The sequence below is a fragment of the Strongyloides ratti genome, scaffold srae_scaffold0000002, assembly GCF_001040885.1.
Source record: "Strongyloides ratti genome assembly S_ratti_ED321, scaffold srae_scaffold0000002".
NCBI classification, from domain to species: Eukaryota; Metazoa; Nematoda; class Chromadorea; order Rhabditida; family Strongyloididae; genus Strongyloides; species Strongyloides ratti.
In genome coordinates, this window is record NW_020171520.1 from 293643 (window position 1) to 312308 (window position 18666).

General features: G+C 24.3%; 6 protein-coding genes across 6 annotated transcripts; 2 read left to right on the forward strand and 4 right to left on the reverse strand.

Moving 5' to 3' along the window:
* Positions 1–207: 207 nt before the first annotated feature.
* SRAE_0000036500 (C-type lectin-like domain and C-type lectin fold domain-containing protein) lies at positions 208–1327 on the forward strand (the record flags this gene model as incomplete). The annotated part of the gene is made up of 4 exons (XM_024646245.1): positions 208–278; positions 431–899; positions 937–1026; positions 1070–1327. 4 exons carry the CDS (start codon positions 208–210, stop codon positions 1325–1327), a joined length of 888 nt encoding a protein of 295 aa, XP_024500447.1.
* Positions 1328–2126: 799 nt separating this feature from the next.
* On the forward strand, positions 2127–2371 carry SRAE_0000036550 (Hypothetical protein; the record flags this gene model as incomplete). The annotated part of the gene is made up of 2 exons (XM_024646246.1): positions 2127–2295; positions 2370–2371. Coding segments are annotated over 2 exons (171 nt in total).
* A 1140-nt stretch (positions 2372–3511) lies between these two features.
* Positions 3512–6060, reverse strand: SRAE_0000036600 (Conserved oligomeric Golgi complex subunit 4; the record flags this gene model as incomplete). The annotated part of the gene is made up of 4 exons (XM_024646247.1): positions 3512–3688; positions 3810–4748; positions 4812–5899; positions 5937–6060. 4 exons carry the CDS (start codon positions 6058–6060, stop codon positions 3512–3514), a joined length of 2328 nt encoding a protein of 775 aa, XP_024500449.1.
* Positions 6061–6939: 879 nt separating this feature from the next.
* SRAE_0000036700 (CoA-transferase family III and CoA-transferase family III domain-containing protein) lies at positions 6940–7941 on the reverse strand (the record flags this gene model as incomplete). The annotated part of the gene is made up of 2 exons (XM_024646248.1): positions 6940–7884; positions 7924–7941. The coding sequence occupies 2 exons, from the start codon at positions 7939–7941 to the stop codon at positions 6940–6942; spliced, it is 963 nt and encodes a 320-aa protein (XP_024500450.1).
* Positions 7942–8442: 501 nt separating this feature from the next.
* On the reverse strand, positions 8443–12395 carry SRAE_0000036800 (GH24511p; the record flags this gene model as incomplete). The annotated part of the gene is made up of 2 exons (XM_024646249.1): positions 8443–11595; positions 12303–12395. The coding sequence occupies 2 exons, from the start codon at positions 12393–12395 to the stop codon at positions 8443–8445; spliced, it is 3246 nt and encodes a 1081-aa protein (XP_024500451.1).
* A 1543-nt stretch (positions 12396–13938) lies between these two features.
* SRAE_0000036900 (Hypothetical protein) lies at positions 13939–17427 on the reverse strand (the record flags this gene model as incomplete). Its single annotated transcript, XM_024646250.1, has 1 exon — positions 13939–17427. The coding sequence occupies one exon, from the start codon at positions 17425–17427 to the stop codon at positions 13939–13941; it is 3489 nt and encodes a 1162-aa protein (XP_024500452.1).
* Between the last annotated feature and the right edge of the window lie 1239 nt (positions 17428–18666).

Sequence of the window (18666 nt, forward strand, 5' to 3'; positions counted from 1 at the left end):
TTAATTGTTACGTCATATTTATTTGTAAAACATCATGAAATTAGTGAAGAGTTTATGAAAAACTTTACTAAAAATGAGAAACAATACATGTTAATAGATACAAATAAAAGTTTTGAAAACAATTCTAATAATAAAGTATACAAAATAAATGTTTCAATTGAAAAAAATATATCTATACCTTTGAGAAAAAATAAAATTAAGAAAAAAATGATTAATATTAAAAACAATCATAAAATTGGAGATAAAAGTACAAAAAATATATTGTTGTCTAACCACAGGTAATATAGTTTTTTTTTTTTTTTAATTTTATTATCAAATTTAATGTTTCTAAAATTTTAAAAGAAATGTTATTTTTGTTTAATAAGGAAAACATTATACTTTGTAATTATCTCTTTAAATAATTTTTATACTTTTTATGTTTTATTTTTAGTAATAAATGTTTCCATGAAAATGAATTTAATTTGCCATCAAACAATAAATGTTATAAACTGATTAGAAGTAATAAATCAAATGATAATAAAATTAATATATGTGAAGATGGTAAAAGGTACATTTTTGAAATGAAAAATGTTGAAAATCTTAATATATTAAAAAGTATTAATAAAGAATTTATCAATAATAGTTACATTGATGTAGGAGTAAGATGTGATTTAGAAAAAGTTTGTAGATATAAAAGTTCAGATGATATTATTGATGAGGAAATTAAAAAATTGATTCCGTATATTTCAGAAAATTGTATCTTATTATATAATACAGAATCAAAAGTATTAGAATGTAAAGAAGAATTTAGTATAAAAGATAATTACTCTTATTTATGTCAAAGAGATACTTTTCTAGATACAAAATCATGTTCAAGTGATAAAAAAATTAGGAAAACTGATAATTTTTGTTATAATAAGGTAATTTTTAGACTTATAAATTTATTTCTGTTTTTAGGAAAAAATAAATAGCAATTTTTCTAATGATGCTTCTAAAAATCTTTGTAATGATATGGAAATGCAATTACCAATTTTAGAAGCATTAAAAGTAAGCTTTTTTTTTATTAATATAAAAAAATAATATTTTACAGAGTATTGATGTTGGAAAAACTTTTTCTAAAGAAATGGATAAACCTTTGTGGGTCAATATGCATTGTCAAGACAATGATATATTAATATGTAAATGGAATAATGATTATGTAGTAGATTTAAATAATTATTTTTCACATAATTCAATTCAAAAAAAAAATAAAGATGAAAATTGTGTTTATATAGATAACAAGTCAAAAGGATTACATTTTTCAAATTGTTCATCTCTATTAGGAGTATTTTGTCAATCTTACAATTAATATTTATATCACCTAAAAAATATATTAAAGCTGGAGTAATTTAATGTGGTATTTATTTTTTTTTATAAAAAATAACCATTATTTTATAATTTATTGCACAATAATCATAACATAAAAGTTGTTCATTTTACATTAAGTAGTATTTTTTTTATAGAAAACAAAAAAAATTACTATTTTCAAATATATTTTATAGTGATATTGTTTTTGCTTATTTTTTTTTTCGGTATTAAATAATATCAATCATAAATTATTTTGTTAAATTTACTATTTTTAATTGTAACAAATATTTTATTTTGTAAAAAATGTATATTCAAACAAAACGTGACAAAGTTAATTATAATAATTTTCAAAACAGGCTTTAGTGAAATAACATCAAGGATAATTTATCATTATATATATGTCAAACATTAAAAAGTCATTGAACATATAGTTACTAACTATTTCATCAGAATTATTAATCTCAAAATTTAATTTGTAATTCAAGTATAATGATTATATGTTTGTAATTTTTATCACATAAACTTTAAATTGTTTAGTTAAAATGATCACAAATAAATTAAATATCATACATTCTACTTGTGATTTTAATCAGACGTTTAAAGTGGGAGGGATAAGTGGTGATACGTTGATTTTAAAAATTGTTGTATGTACATAATCATTTTTAGACCGGCCTATTTTTTATTCATCATAAAAGATAAACATTTTATATAAATAGTAAACCAATTTATCAAAATTTTTAAAATTTAATTTTTTTTTGTTTACAAGTTATTGCTATATTCAAAGAAAAAAAAAAAGAAAAATGGCAAATCTTTTCATTGTATACACAGCTGATGCTCGTGCTCGTGCTAATTCTGAATCTGAAAAACCTTCCACTAAACAATATGATAATGACAAAAATATTGCTATAACAAATTTGTTTTCGAAACCAAATCAACTTTTATCTAAACTTTTTTCAAAATCAGAAACCTGTAATAACACAATTCATGACAAATAACATTAATATACTACTATAGTTGTTCAAAACAAATTATAGAATATTAAGGAATATTAGAATATTGTGGATTTCGATATATTCTGAATAATCTTAAATAAAAGATTATTGCTATACTTGGTGAAAATTTATATTTTGTCAAAATAACTTAATATGGTAATTCTATGAATTTACAATTTATTTTTATTCAAACTATTTATTGAAACTATAATGAAATAATTGAAAGTGACAATCAAACTTATTTATATTTTATAATTTTTTTTATAAATTAAAAGTAGGATAAATATATATATTTTTTAAAGTCTTTATGAAATATTTAATGATCAATAAATAAATTATTTAATTTTTATCTGCTTTATATAAAGAAATAATTTTAATAATATTTTCAAAATTGTTTTTTCTTCTAAATAAATAAATTTTTGATATACATAACAATAATTCTTCTGCCCACTAATAATTATTTCAATTGAAAATTTGAAAAAAAATACCCTAATCTAATTTTTATTAATGATAACAAATTTAAATAATTGTTCATTTAAAAAGTTCTTTGTACCTTCAATTAATTATCAAATTCATTTATTGATTATCACACAATTTTTATAAATTATCAAATATTTTTTATAAATCACAAATATCACTGAAATCAAAATTTCCTAGAACTATTTATATTATAATTAACTTTTTCTTCACAATAAAATACTATTCTTTTTTTATAACTAATATTAAAAACACTAATTATATAATAGAAACAAGATTTATTAGTATATAAAGTTAAAAATAAAAGCATAATTTTTAAAACTAACAATAATTCTATAAATAGCTGTTTTCCATATTCAACTTGAATTTATAAAAAGAATAAAGTTGTTATTTCAAACATAAAGTTTTACAAAACAATTTACGGTATACAAACTATAATCTTATAGGTATAAAAAAAATACTCAACATTTGAAATACTGGACAACTTTTTGTCTTATCATAAAAGTATTTGTTTGACTGATAAAATTATCATTTTATTAATATTTAAAATACTTTTTATATTTGTGTATTTGATGAATCTTTGGTATCCAAAAAATATTTATCTTCAAAAATGATGTATATAATAAATTTACAAAAAAATAAAATAGTTTTTTATTTAAAATATTGTTCAAAAAATAAATTATTTTTTTATTTAAAAAGTTATTTATCTTTTTTTATCAATTAGAAAATATCTTTTTAATTAATTCCTTGTTTAAATCAACACGCAAATTAAGAATTTTCTTTAAATCATCTCTTGTTAACTTTCTAGAAACTGATACTAATGAATCATATGTAAGTGTTTCGTAAAAGTCTACAGCTTCATCAATAGTTTCGGAGTTTAGTATTGTTGTAATCTATAATGATATAATGTAATGGTTAATTAATCATTTAAAGTTAAAAATAGAATATTATCTTTAAAAATCATTTTGATTTTTATAATTAACTAGTTTTTACAAAAATATATTGTAAACTTACGTATGACATTTCCTGTGCTAAATCACGAATCTGCCAACCTGAAATATCGGTCATATAAGAAATAAGTTGTCTAAATTCTTTATCTAATTGCATTCCACCAAACCGATTAAAATTACACTTGAAAATTATTTTCTTTAGCTGCTCTAAAACTTCAACACAAGCTTCTTTTATTAGTGCTTTATAGTTTTCTTCTAATAGTATGTTTTCAAAACGTGATAACATTGCATCAAGTTTCATAATAAATTGTTCCATGAAAGGATCATTTGCTTCAAATTCATTAAAATCTCTCTCCTCTAAAGTATGTTCAATGTCAAGATACTCTTCTACATTGCTTTTGATCTTTGGTTTTAATGATGATGAACATAATTTTTTTACTGCAAGTAAAGAAAAGTTATCAAATCTTCTAATTAAATCATCAAATTGACCAAGAGTATTTTTTAATTTATTATCATCAAGATTACTTAAACCTGTAAGATGATGTTTAAAGTCATCCTTCAACCCATTACTTAAAACTTCAAGTGATTCAGCACTTTTTTTAAAATTATTTAATGCAATTAAATATTGTTGTTTTTGTTTTTCAATACCACTATCATTAGATGTATTCTTACCATTTTTGATAGCAATGTAAGCATTTTGAGCAGTCTTATAAGCTTCAGCCATCAAATTAGATGGATATCCAGCTTTGATAATTTTATTTAAATGTTCACAATACTCAATTTCTAGAAGTGTAGTTGCATTGTTAAGTAATGCACAAATACAATCAACAGAAGTAGATGTTATAGATCTGCGAACAGATTTCCTAACAATGAAAAAGACATCATCTACAATTGAAGAAACGACGCAATTTTCTTCTAAATTATCATACTCAATTGCTTTTTTTATAGATTCAGTCATATAATATTGTTCCATTAAAACATATTCTCCCATTAATGATTGCATCTGAACAGAAAATTTAGACCGATGACATAAATCATCTATTTTATGTTGTCTTTCTTTTCTTACTTTCTCAAATTCAACTAGTCGAGCTTCAACGTCATCTTGTGACTCATTATCACAATTTTTTAAATCTTCTGCATTTTTTAAATCAGCATCACTAATTCTTTTTTTCATAAATTTCCAATAAAGTCCAACCTTACTATTCATCATTATAATGTCAGAGAAAATATTTTCAAGTTGTTTTGCATTTAATTTTTCAGTATCATCCTTAGTATTTGTTCTTTTATGTCCATCTAATATAACAGAATTAATTAATTTAACTTTTTCTTTTACATCTTTTATTTTTTCAAATTTAGTTAATACATCATTCATTTGAACATCACACTCCTCTTGAACATTTTCAATACACATTAAAGTATAATCAACGCCATAATTGCTTGTTAGTATTCGGAAATATTTATCAAAAATTGCTGCAACACCCTCCAAAATATTTGATACAACATCAGTAAACCGAACATTTTGAACTTGATTTACATCTTCCAATAATTTTTCCAACAAATTTTTTTGTTCTTCCCCAATTTTTGAAATTTCTTTTTTTAGATAAATACTAAATTTTTCAATTCCTATCTTGTGTTCATTAATTTTAGGTAGTAATTTTGTAAATCGTTCAATTTTTTCTACATCATATTTTTCTAAAGCATCATCTAAATTAGAAACAGCAATTTGTTTCATTTGTTCCAGTGATTGTTGTAAAATTTTGTATGAAAAAGTTAATGAATCATCAGCAAAACCACGTGTATTTGAAGAATTTAGTTCAAGTTTATTAGCTCTAATTTTAAAAACTTTTGAATCTAAAGTTAAAAATTTTCGTAAATGTTCACATACTTCTTCATATTTTTCTTTTTCAAGTAAATTTGGAATTATTTCTTCACAAGACTTTAAATCATTCAAATCAGATATACGCTGTAGACAATCAACAATCCTTGTTTTTGTTATATCTAATGAAGAAACACGACAAGAAATATTATCTGCCAACTGTGAAACAGACTTAAGTTTATTTGTTAACTGTGAACTTAAAACTTCAATGGATGCCAAATTTTGAGACAAAATGTTGCAATTACTTTCAAAACCATTTGATGCGTTTTGATTATTTACTACAATAATTATAAATATATTATTGTATTTTAATACCTGATACAAAACTTTTTATAATTGCACTGATTTCATTTCTCAACTCCTCTTCTTCATTTTGTTTTGTCTGTAAATCTCTTCTCAAATCTGGTAATTGGGAATACAATAACTCTAAAGAATCCATTGTGATTAAATGAAATAAAATAAAGTGAAGAAAAATGAAAATTAAACTTTGATTCGGAAACGTGTCAGCACATCATGAAGAAAATTACAAAACAATTGGAAAAGTACGTACTTTTTTTTTATTATACAAATAATGTCAAAATAAATTAATTTTGTTTATTTTAGGACCAATAAAATTGTTTTTTTATTTATTCAAAATGTTTTCTACTTTTAATTTTTCTTAAATTGTCTAAATGCAAATTAAATTTTTTTACAATAACTTTGTCATTACAGTCATATCAACTTAATTAATTTCTTTTTCCTCTTTATAATACCTGTTTCAAGTGTAATATTGTCGTCAATAATAATCATAAATAAATCTATCTTTTTTTAAACTTAATTTTACACATTCTCGCAAAGGTATAAATCGTCATTTCAGTGAAAATAATTTTTATGCGGAAATAAATTCATTATATCACGTTGATCAAATAAACTTTACACAAACTTGGATATCTGAAAATTGATGTTTCAACTTGATAATATAAATAAGTATGATACACAAGAATTAAGAAAATATCCCGTGTAAAAGGAGACTTGCTAAAATCGCCTTCCCGAAGGAAGGCCTCCAAAAATTAAGAACGCTCTTTATTGGGTTTGAGCACGGAATTTTTTAGTAAAAGGCGAAAAAATTGTCCGTTTGAATGCCCAAACCCAAGAGATAAAGAGTTGACAAACTTTTTAGTTACTACTAAATCCTTAGTTCTTATGTTAACTGGGTTAGGTTTACAACTATACAAAAGTTTGTGCATTTATATTTATTCACTGTCTTATTACTTGTCATCAAATTATATGGTTTTTGGCGCACTTCATTTAATAATAGTTTTATTATATATTATACACTTTACAATCCGGATTTTAAAACATTTATATAACCACAAAATTTAAATTTTAATCTCCATTCTTCTGAAGTTTTTGTTTCAATGATTCTAGCAATATCATCTTCATCAATGCCTTTTAAGGCACCATTGTTTGTTATGTCAAGATGTAAATCATTTAAAAATTCATTAATATCATTTTCATCACAAATACCTACAACAACGTATCCGTTATCTTTTGTTCTATATATTCTATTATACATTTGTTGTATCTTTGATTCACTCTTATGTGATATTAAAGAAACATTTTCAATTGAATTTTGTATTGATAAGTTTAATACTTGTCTATTTCCAGAAATATTTGTTTCATACAAAGCCATTAATATTTGTGATATAATGAACATTTCTGCTGAAGTAACGACAGATTTGGCATAATTAATAATATATGGTGATTGTAAATTAGTTTCCTCTGAGTTTAATAAAACAGAGGATATTGATTCTGAAGAAAAAGCAATAGAAAGTTCTGAAGGTTGTTCGCATGATTTATTGCTTAAAGTTGGATAAGATGTAGTTTTTGCTATAATAAGTCTTGAATTTATTTTCATTAGTTCATCATAATTAACATTCAAATTATTTAAGCGATTATCTGCTAAATTGTCAATTAATAAATCAGCCTGTCTAGTGATATGGATTATTTCATTTTTTGCATTATCTCTATTAATATTTAATGTCTTGTAATCCTTCTCATAGTTTTTAAATATATTAGAAGAATTAGTATCTTCACAATATTTATGTATTGTTGCTCCAAATGTTTTAAAAAAATGAGCGGTAAAATTTGACACTGGAGCTTGATTAAGTAAGACAACGTTTAATAAATTTAATGGAGCTGTAAAAGATAAATCTCTCGTTCTTGTTCCTATTGTTTTGTAAATATTTTCTGTTTTTGTAGAATATCTTCTAGATGTTTTTTGCTAATTAAAATGATTAATTAAAAAAAAGTATAAACTTACAATAGTTGCTGTTACCATTTTTTTAAGCGTCATTTTTAAAAATTGTAAAAATATATTCTTTTAAAAGTAATATTAAATATTTTAAAATAAAATAGTACTTTAATATTGTTAGTATCACATATATCTTTAAGAAATATTTATTTTTTCAATTATTTTAATTAACAAAATAGTCATTGACTTATTTTAATAAGTATACTACTAACAGCTATTCCTTTTTTATTTTAATCTAGATATAATCGTATTTTTAAATTAAGAAAATTTGCCAAAACACTAAATTATCTAATGTGTAATCCCAAAAGTATTACTTTATAGTTCTGTTTTGGTGATAAATTATTTTTAGATAAAACATTTTAATAAAAATAACATAATTTTAACTTATTAAAGTTTTTATTATACAAAAATAGATAAATAGACAAAAATATTAAAGATTAAAATTACAAAAAATATCAGAGCAATTTATTATTGTTAAATGGTTATGGTTATACAATCAAACATAGTTGGAAACTTTTACTAAATAAATTAAATTTCGTATTTAATATATGGAACTTCAACATCTTCTTCAGTTTCCCTAGAATTAGCCATTGGTTCTAATACAACATATTTTGTATAAGTAGGAGTAGGAATTTTAGAAACATCTTCAACAGCTTTAGATACTTCCATTGAAGTTCTTTCTTTTCTTTTTTGAGCATTCATGAAAAATGAGTAAACTAATGATACACCAGAAGATAACATTGATAATTCCAAATCAGTTTCTTTTTCAAACCAGTCAATTAATTGTTGAAGTGTTAAAGGTCCTTTTACGTCTAAAGAATCCCAAAGGGTAAATTCTTTATTTCCAAATTTCTTTACTGGTGCTTTAATAGGTTCACTAAAGCCAAAGAATGGAAGAGCCAAGTTTATAAAACCATTCTTAAATCGGCTCATTGGAATTTGTGGAAGTTTTCCACCGGCATCAACCATTTTAAACATTTCAATCATTACCAATCCTGCAACAGCAGCTGTAGTTGTAGCAATAGCCGGTATGATACGACCTGCAACTTGTTTTGTCTTTAAGCGATCAGCAGGCTTGATAGAATAATTTTCAGCCCGAAGATTTGATGCAGCCGTAATAAATTCCATATGATGATTTGTGTCATCATCTTTTTCAAAGTCAATTGGACAAAGTAATTTATTACCAGAAAGAGTTAAATTAGTTAATTCATCTTCTAAATGAGAAACTACATCATCAGTATCATTGTGTTCAGTACTCATTTTAGCTTCAGCTTCTGTCAAAGCTATCTTCACTCCTGACTTAGGTTCGTATTTTGGAACAACAATTGCAGACAAAATTTTACGAAACTCTTTATCAGATATATTAAATGGAATGTCATACTGTTGTGCTTGAAGAAGAGCACCAGCATATACAAAATTGTAATGTTCCTGTGAATTAATATCAAAATCTAATGGTTGTGGACACCTTTTAGTTCCTGACCAGAATTTGATTCCCTCATTTGTTAAATGATTAGGAGGGAAATTGTGAAGTAATTGAACAATAGAATTGTGGAAATATTCCTGGAACAATAATCGTGACCATTTAACGCAATCGTCAATTGTTTTAGGCCTATTATCAACTAATGCTTTTTTAACAGTAGTTAAAAGTTCAATCTTTTGTCCAGTATTCATTTGAGCAGTTCTTTTGATAAATTGATCTTTTTCCGATAAAAATTGGTTAGCAGATTCAGCTGGATTAGTAAAAAGACCTTCAAACAAATCTCTTGCCCATTGAATTGTATGTTGAATTTCATATGGGAAATTTTTTAATGTACAAATAGGTATTTCCTTCTCTGGAGGATCAGAAGAAGAACTATATGATTCAGTAAGATATGGATAAACAACTTGAGTATTGCCTTTTGTGCCCAAAGTTCCACTTTCTAAAAGTGGAAGACGATAAAAGACACATCTACGATCCATGTATCTACGAGCTTCTACATTATCAAGAGCATTGAGAACACCATTAAGATTTGAAAAGAATTCATCATGAAAAACAGATTCAGTGTCTGCACCAACTTTAAGTGACAATGCTGAAATGTTAATTTGATTATTAAAACCTAAGACAGCATTAGCTGCGCTTTCAGACTTTTTTTGACCAACATCTTTTTTGCGGAACAAAAATTGACGTGACAGATTTGAAATTTCAATTTGATCCATATCTGTTACTATTACTTTACCATCCTTACTACATCCAACACCCATCATAGCAACATTTTTTAATAATTCACATCCAATGGCTCCTGCTCCAACAATAAACCACTTTTGTTTAAGTAATTCTTCCTGGAATTTCCACCCAAATATAGCAGCTTGGCCATCGTATCTACAACCTTTTGGAGCACAATCATCTTCTGACAATTTAGAATTATCAAAAGTTGAATAATCACCGGGTAAGGCTTCAATGTGGTCAATAAATAAAAATTGATTTAAAGGAGTAGTATGATGAGTCACGGCTTTCATAGCTTCTTGAGCAGCGATACCTCCTACAACTGATGCTACAGGTGCCAAGTTTCCTGTTGCTTGGAAAGAAAATTCATCTATAATATGACTAGGAATTTCAGTGCTATTTTTGAGAAGTTTCTTTAACTCATCAGCATCATTGCTATTCCTTGGTTTTGGTGATCTTCCATGAACTTTTTCAAAATTGTATAATGCTTCCCAAAGTGGTAGTTGGTGTGCAGGTGCATCCAATTTAGCAAAATCCCAATACAAAAAATCTGGATCGACTAAAGATTTTTCTAGTGTTTTGAATTTTATATTAACTTTAACCTTAACTTGTTTACAACGACCACCATCAACATAATCAGGTAACTGACTAACATTCTCACTACCAATGTTAAAAACATTTGGTTTTTTGACGACAACTTTAAGAGGCTTAATTCCATTTAATTGGGTCATTCCATTAACCTCATCAAATGTAACATAATCACCATCTTCTAAACCATGGCGTGCACCTTCTAATGTTGTAACATCACCATCCTTACCAATATGTTCGATAAGGAATTCTTTTGGATGTTCACCATTAACATCATCGATAACAAAATCATCCCCAAAATCGTTAAAAATATAAGAGAAAAGTCCTCTACAATCTACACTTATAAATCTAATTTTCTTATTTCTACACCATTTGTTTATCATAATTTGTTTTTCAAATGAGGTATCAGTAATAATAACAAGATCAAATGGAGAAATACTTTCTTCACTTAAGTCACCTGTAATAAGTTTCACAGTTACACTGTCATTTAATTCAGCTAAATGTTCTAGTGAAGCAGAAGCTCTGTTTTTTCCTATATCAGAATCTTTCAAATAATATTGTCCTGATAAATCATTCCATGTTGCTTCTTTTGTATCATGAATAGTTACATGTCGTACTCCTCCAAGAATAAGATTTTTGGCTATTTCTACACCAACACTACCTATTCCAGATACAAGAATAGAAGCTTTTCTGAGATAAAGCATTGCATTCTCTCCTAAAGCATAAATTTGCCGAGAATACAAATTAGTATCAACAACATCATTGTGACTATTTGCATTTTCCATTGGGATATTATCAGAAGTGTCCATAGGTTCGTGTTGCATCTTCCGACTTTTTGATGAACCTGTATCTTCAACAGAATTTTTTGGTATAGAAACGGTAGTTGTAAGCTGTAATAAATAAGAGTGATACATTTAGTACTTAAGAAATTATTAGCTAAATATTTTGATAAACTGACGAGAAAATTCTATGTATAAATAATTATAATATTTTTTAACTACTCATATACCAAATGTACATATTTTACAAAAACAATAAAAATTGAGAGATATAAAATTCTCTGTTAGGTAACTGTCGCTATGGAGAAATTTTAAATTACTTTACCATATTTTAAAGTACTGATTGAGTATTAAATTGCTCAAAAATATAATAGATAAAATTTTCTAAATTGTACTAAAAAATTATTACATTATATAACAGACAAACATAAGAATGATGAAGAAATAACGCAAAAGATAGGTTAATTCATCGCTCAACAAAAGAAAAAATAAAAAAAAAAAAAGAAATACTTTAATACGCATATCAATATTCAAGTAAATAAAATTAAATCAAAAGAAGTAAAACACAAAATTTTCCCATCATCGTCCGCTTAGAATTTAAAGAATAAAATAAATAGTCCATATACTAACTATTCTCCATTTATAATATAAGGAATGGTAAAAAAAAATCATGTAGAGAACTTAAGAAATTGGAAAAAAACATTTGGTAATATGATTAAAAATACGCTCATAGAAAATATTTTCCATACTTTTACTACATTAACAACAGATATTTTAAGTGTATAAAATTTTGATAATTGTCAAGGAATAAACCTTACCTCAACGCCATTCGCTACAACAATTTTCGATTTCTTGGCTGGTGGTGGACTACTTGATGATACTAAGTCAACCTCTGTCCAATTCGCAGTCATTTTTTTCTTCGTAATTATGGTTAGCGTATTATCCTAAAATTTGAAAATGTTCTATTAATATTTGAGGTTCCAAATAATATCACAAAAACAAAAATGCCCTAAAATATATCCTCTAGGGTTTAATGATTTAATAGAGATGAGAAAAAAGATTGGTGTAAAATGAAGCGGACGACGGTATGTGGTATAGTGTGTTGAAATATGACAAGCAAACAGAAAATATTTGCAAAGTAGCAGGCAATCGTTATAGGAGTTTTATTAATGTCATGTTTTTTCTGATGTCAGTCTTACATATGTGGCATTTATATAATGATTTTAAAAAATTATAATATGAAATTTATTTGGTAGTTGAAAAGAATATATAATTTAATTTTAGATGGACGATTTTCTTTTTTTTTTGTCCTATTGTTTTACATTGTTTAAATGCCAATTGTATTATTATGCTAATTATTATAATTTATCCAACTTTATACTAATTGTATTTGTAGTGGATTTTTAATTTTTTTAAATAAACTTTATTTACTTATGTGAATTTCAATTATAATACTTTTAATATTTTAAAACAAAAAAATTAAAAAAACTAATCAAAAAAGTTTGGAATTTTTATTATTTTAATTTTCTCAAGATTTTTGAAAGCGATATATATGTAATAAATTATAATGACCATCAATTTTGATAGTGTTCAATGTATGTAAACACAAAAAAAAGATGAAAATTGATAAAAAAAAAAAGTAATTGATTATTTGCATAGAAGTAAATGACTCATTCTCTGCTTTCAACAAAACGTAAATTTTCATATAAAAATTGATTTTTGCCCTAATATATTTAAATATTAGAATTGTTTGACAAACAATAAAAAATTATTGATGCAAAACATGTTATTCTATTAAAATTAAAAATAAATAAATAACCTTTTAAAATTTGTTTTATTGCCAAACTTTGAATATTGTATTGGAAGAGCCTTGAAAAAAATTTTTTATACAGTTATAAACAGATGGATTATGGTAAAATAATGTAATAGATGACTTTTTTTTTTGAAAATTATTTATCCTTGAAATATTAAAAAAGGTTAATAACTTTCTTTAAAAAAAATTATGTTGATATTTTTATTTAAATTTTGAGTGAAAATTTTTTTATGAATCACATTCAAAAATTTATTTTACAAATATTGTTTTAAAATCTTTGTGTTTAAAAATATAAATTTCAAAACATTCATATCTACTTCTCATAGAAGCAGAGAAAAAAAGTTAAAGATTTATTTCTACAGATATTGAAAAGTGTAGCAGTTCATTGACCTTTTAAAGTTCATATTGAAAAACAAAAACACTGAGTAAAAAAATGAATTTTTAGCAATTGAAAAGTATAAAAAAAAAAAACTTTCTTTTTGCTGAATATATTGTTTTATTTATTATTAATATATTTTCTCTTATATTTTATATACGAGGTAAATTAAATGTAATTTTAAATTTATTTATTAATTGTTTTTTTTATAAATAAATTTATTTTAAAAAAAATTTTTTTAAGTGTTTTTTTAAATTTTACTTAATTAGTTTGACTTATTGGTAAATTCATTTTTGACGTCATTATCTTTTGAAGATAAATTTTTTATTAAATCTACCTTACTTTTATCAGATTTAAATTTCAGTTTTATATTTTTATCATTTTCTTGTGTCAAATTGAATTCCTCACTTTTGTTTCTTTTTTCAAGGTTCTCCTCCACATTATCCATATTTTTTATTGATACATTTAAATTTGGTATTAAACTTTTGCTTCCTGATATTATTTTTTTATAGTTTGAGATGTCAAAGTCAACATTTTTAGAATGTGGACTATCTCTTAAGCTTGCAAAAATTTCATAACCATTGTCATTTTCTTCATGTTTTTGTATACTTTTTGGATTAAAATTACTTTCAGTCAAAGACTCAATTGAATCTTTTGCTTTGATAAAAATTTTATTTGGCCCATTTATATTTATATTTAAATCACCATTTGATTGTTCTTTTCTCAAACTTTTTAGTAAATCATAATTAGCTTGGATAATTTTTTCTGGAAGTACTTTATTATCAACAGAATCTCTTGCTCTTTCGGAAACTTTTTCTTCATGTAGTAATGAAATATTTTGATTGTTTTTTTCAAATGATTTTTTTGCCTGACCATCAATTAGTCCTGGTTTCTTGTAAGATATTGCAACTTTGTCTAAACGTATTTTAGGCCCTAATTGTTTTAAGTCAAATTTATTTTCATTATTTTTTGTTGTTTCTGATGTTTCTACTGTTATCGTTTCTCGTATAATTGTATTATTTACTCCTGTTGTATTATAATTTTGGTATGGAATTAATTTTATTTGTGGTAAAAATCCAATGTTGACTTTAGATCTTTCAACAGGTGAATTGTCAAATGTTGAAGTTGCAATATGATGTATATCTTTTATGGAAGGATTGTCTGTTGAACTTAAAATAATTTTTTCATTTGATGATTTTGAAAATTCTCCTGTTGGTGATTCCAATATTTTTATAGCTTCATAAGTTTTGTTATTCTTCAATTGTTCATTGATGCTGTCTATCCTTTTGTCATTACTAGATTCTGGTACAAAATCTTTTTCATATTCATTATTTTCTTCGTGAGAAATTTGTGATGGTTGAATTTGTTGTGTTATGTTTTCTTGATTGTAATTAGTTACTGTAATAGTTTCTGAATTTCCCAATAAAGGTTTGTTAATATTTTCACTTGTTCTTGATGAATAATATGATGAATTAGATAATCCTGAATTAAATTCTACAAATGAATTTGGTTGTGGAATTGCTGGTGGATGAACTACATTTTCAGTTGGATTTGTTGATTGAAGTTGATATGGTATAGGTGCATTATTATTATTATTTTGATTATTATTTTTTGATTCATTTGTTTGATATCCAGAAAGTGTTATCTTACTATAACCAGATTGTGAAGGAATTTCATTTGTTATCTTATTTTGCATTGTTAGATTTAGACTTTTTGGTTCATTTATAAGTTTATATTCCTCACCTGGATAACCACTATTAATTGTTTCTGTTATTATTGTTTTTTGAATTATTGTCTGTTTTCCATTATTACCATTTACCTCAAATTCATTATTATTTATTATTCCAGTCCCTTTTATAAAATTAGCATTATTTTCATTGGTATTTGTTATCATTGATACCTGTTGACTACTTTCTTTATTATAATTATTTTGATTATCTCCAGGAGATACATTTCCACCAACTTCATCTATGTTTACAGAAGGATTAGGAGAGTTTTGGTATGAAGTATTTAAAACTTCTGTTTCTGTATTTTGTGATCTTGATATACTTTCTTGTACAGGTGAAAGTTGTGAATTATGCATTGAAGATTGTGATGTATCTATAACAACTTTATTTAAATATTCTTTATTTGTTGAGTTATCTTCTTTATTCATATTATTATTATTATTATTTTCTGATAGATTAGAATTATTATACATATTTCCAGACAAGTATTGACTTTTTTCATTTTCTGATATTGTTTCAGATAATGTAGTTGAAATATTTAAATCCTTATTATCAGTAAATTTATTGGAATTTGTATTAACATTTTTATAAGGGTTAAATATTGTTTCAGTTATAATTTGTGTTTGTGTAATGTTTTGACTAGACATTCCATTATTAAATTGTTGATTAGTGATTTGAGTATTATTATAATCAGGTATAATTGAAGAGGCATTTGGTTGGAAACTTTGAGTTTTATCATTTATTACAGTATAATTTAATGATTTATTGATATTGTAACCGCTATTTTGATTATTATTTTCAATATTTGGCATATTAACATTGGTATTTCCATTATTCATTCCATTATTCATTCCATTAAAATTCTCATTATATTCTTGAACATTTATAGTTTGTCTTTGATTGGAACTTTTTACATTTGTAGGAGAAATGTTATCTGTTGATTTTCCTGGACATGGACAGTATTGTCCAGGAGAACCAACATTTCCTATTTCACCTGGTTTTCCATCTACTCCAACAGCACCTGGACTACCAGGTAAGCCAGGTAAACCTTGTAAACCAATATCTCCCATTTTTCCAGGAATTCCTTCATCACCATCATCTCCCTGTAATCCTGCAACACCAATAGGTCCCTTCAAACCTGGTGGTCCTGGTTTAGACTTAATAACATATCCATTATTTCCTGGTAAACCTTGTATTCCTTCTGTTCCTACATATCCAATTAAACCTAAATCTCCTTGATCACCAGGACTTCCTGGAATTCCATGCTTTCCTGGACATCCAGGTGTACCATTTCTTCCTTCCAATCCTTTAAGTCCACGTTTCCCCTGTACACCAGGTGATCCAGGTTTTCCAGGTGGGCAAGAAATACATCCCACCTGCATTGTTTGACATACATCAATTGAAGATAAAGCATTAAAACCAGGAACTCCAGCAATACCAGGTACTCCATCATAACCATTCATACCTTTTCTTCCTGGTATTCCTGGTAATCCTTTCTTACATAAATTTGGAATATTACTACATGCACAATTATTTTTTTTAGATTGAATTCTTACAACTTTACTTAACATATGACCTTCATATGAAACTTTTGGATTAGAATATTTTGGTTTTGTCGTTGGTATTTCATTAGTTTTTTCATTAATATACTCATTTATTGGCATATTTGGAGCAGTTGGATAAGTTTCATCAGGTTCAGCATAATCACGATTACGATTATTATGTTTTTCATGTTTTTTTTTTGTTTCTTCAGTATAACGTTTCACAAACTGCCTATAATTTTCTTTTACATCTCGAGTAGCAGTTACTGTAAAAGAATTTAATTCAGACCATTGAACACTTCCTACATTTTTTATTTCATCTATTTCATTATCAAATTGCCTCCAAATTATGGTAATTTCATTTATAGTTGTTATAATCCAAAAAAAATTTAGTATAATAATAATAATTGAGAGTAATGATGTAATAAATGTTAATGAAATAATAGAAGAATTAAAATTAAAGAGTTTTTCTAGGATGAATTTCATTGTTTTGGTAAAAAATAAAAAATATCACTTTTTTTATGTACAAAATATAGGGTAGATTAATTGATAAATTTTTTATTATTATTATGATATATTTTTTTAAAAATATTCAATTCATTGAATTTTTAAATAAAGATATATATCTTTAAATATTTTTAAAAAATAAAAATATCCACTAATTTTTTTCACCTCATTTTTTTTTTGCTTTTTTTCAAATTTTTTTTTCTAAAAGTTTTTATATAAAATTTGTTTTACATTATTTGTCAAAACTTGTAATTTAAATTAAAATCATAAAATAATAAAGTAATTAATAAAATTAAATAAATATTTATGAATCTATTTAATATATTTTGTAAGAAAAGTTACTAATAAATATTATTTTTTCAGTAAAATCATGTTTATTTACTATCAAATAACAATTCAATATTAATATTGTCACATATATAAAATTTATTTTCATTTTATATAAGTATTCCTTTTATTAAAAAATTTTTTTCATATTTTTGTTTCTATTAAATAATAAGTGATTTGTTTATCAATCATTTACTTCTTGGTTGTAATAATTTTAATGTTTACATGTATGATTTAAAAAAAAAAAAAAGAATAATAAAATTTTAAAAGTTATATTAATTGTTCCCTTTAATAATGATGCTAAAAAATATTCTAGTTGAAATTAATTTAATAAATTTATGTACTTTGTTATTCTTTCTATTTAAAAACTATTTAATTTGATTTATTAAAAAAAGTATATTCCAGTTTTTGAATGTGACCTTTTGTCACAAAACATTCATCTAAACACAATGTAATTCAGTCTTATTCTTAAATGATGAACATAAGATATAGGCCATCTTATGTCAAGATACAACTTTACGATAATACTATTTAAAAAAAAAACTATATTGTTATTTTCATTAATAAAACAATAAATTGGAATACAACATGAAACATTTATTTTAAAATTTTTTTTTGGTATTTGACAATAAGAGTAAAACTGTAATATATATATATATATATATTTTTTTTTTATTTTAAATTGTTATTTTATTAAACTATTATAAATAATAGATAATATTTAATAATACCATACATTTTTAGTATGCTATATTTTACAATTTCATCATTCCCGAATGTATATGATATAAATAAAATGTGTAATTGTTATTTGAATAATTTAAACATAAATCATACTGGTAAAATCATTGTCATATTTTTAATTTTTTCTATATTATATTAATATAAAAC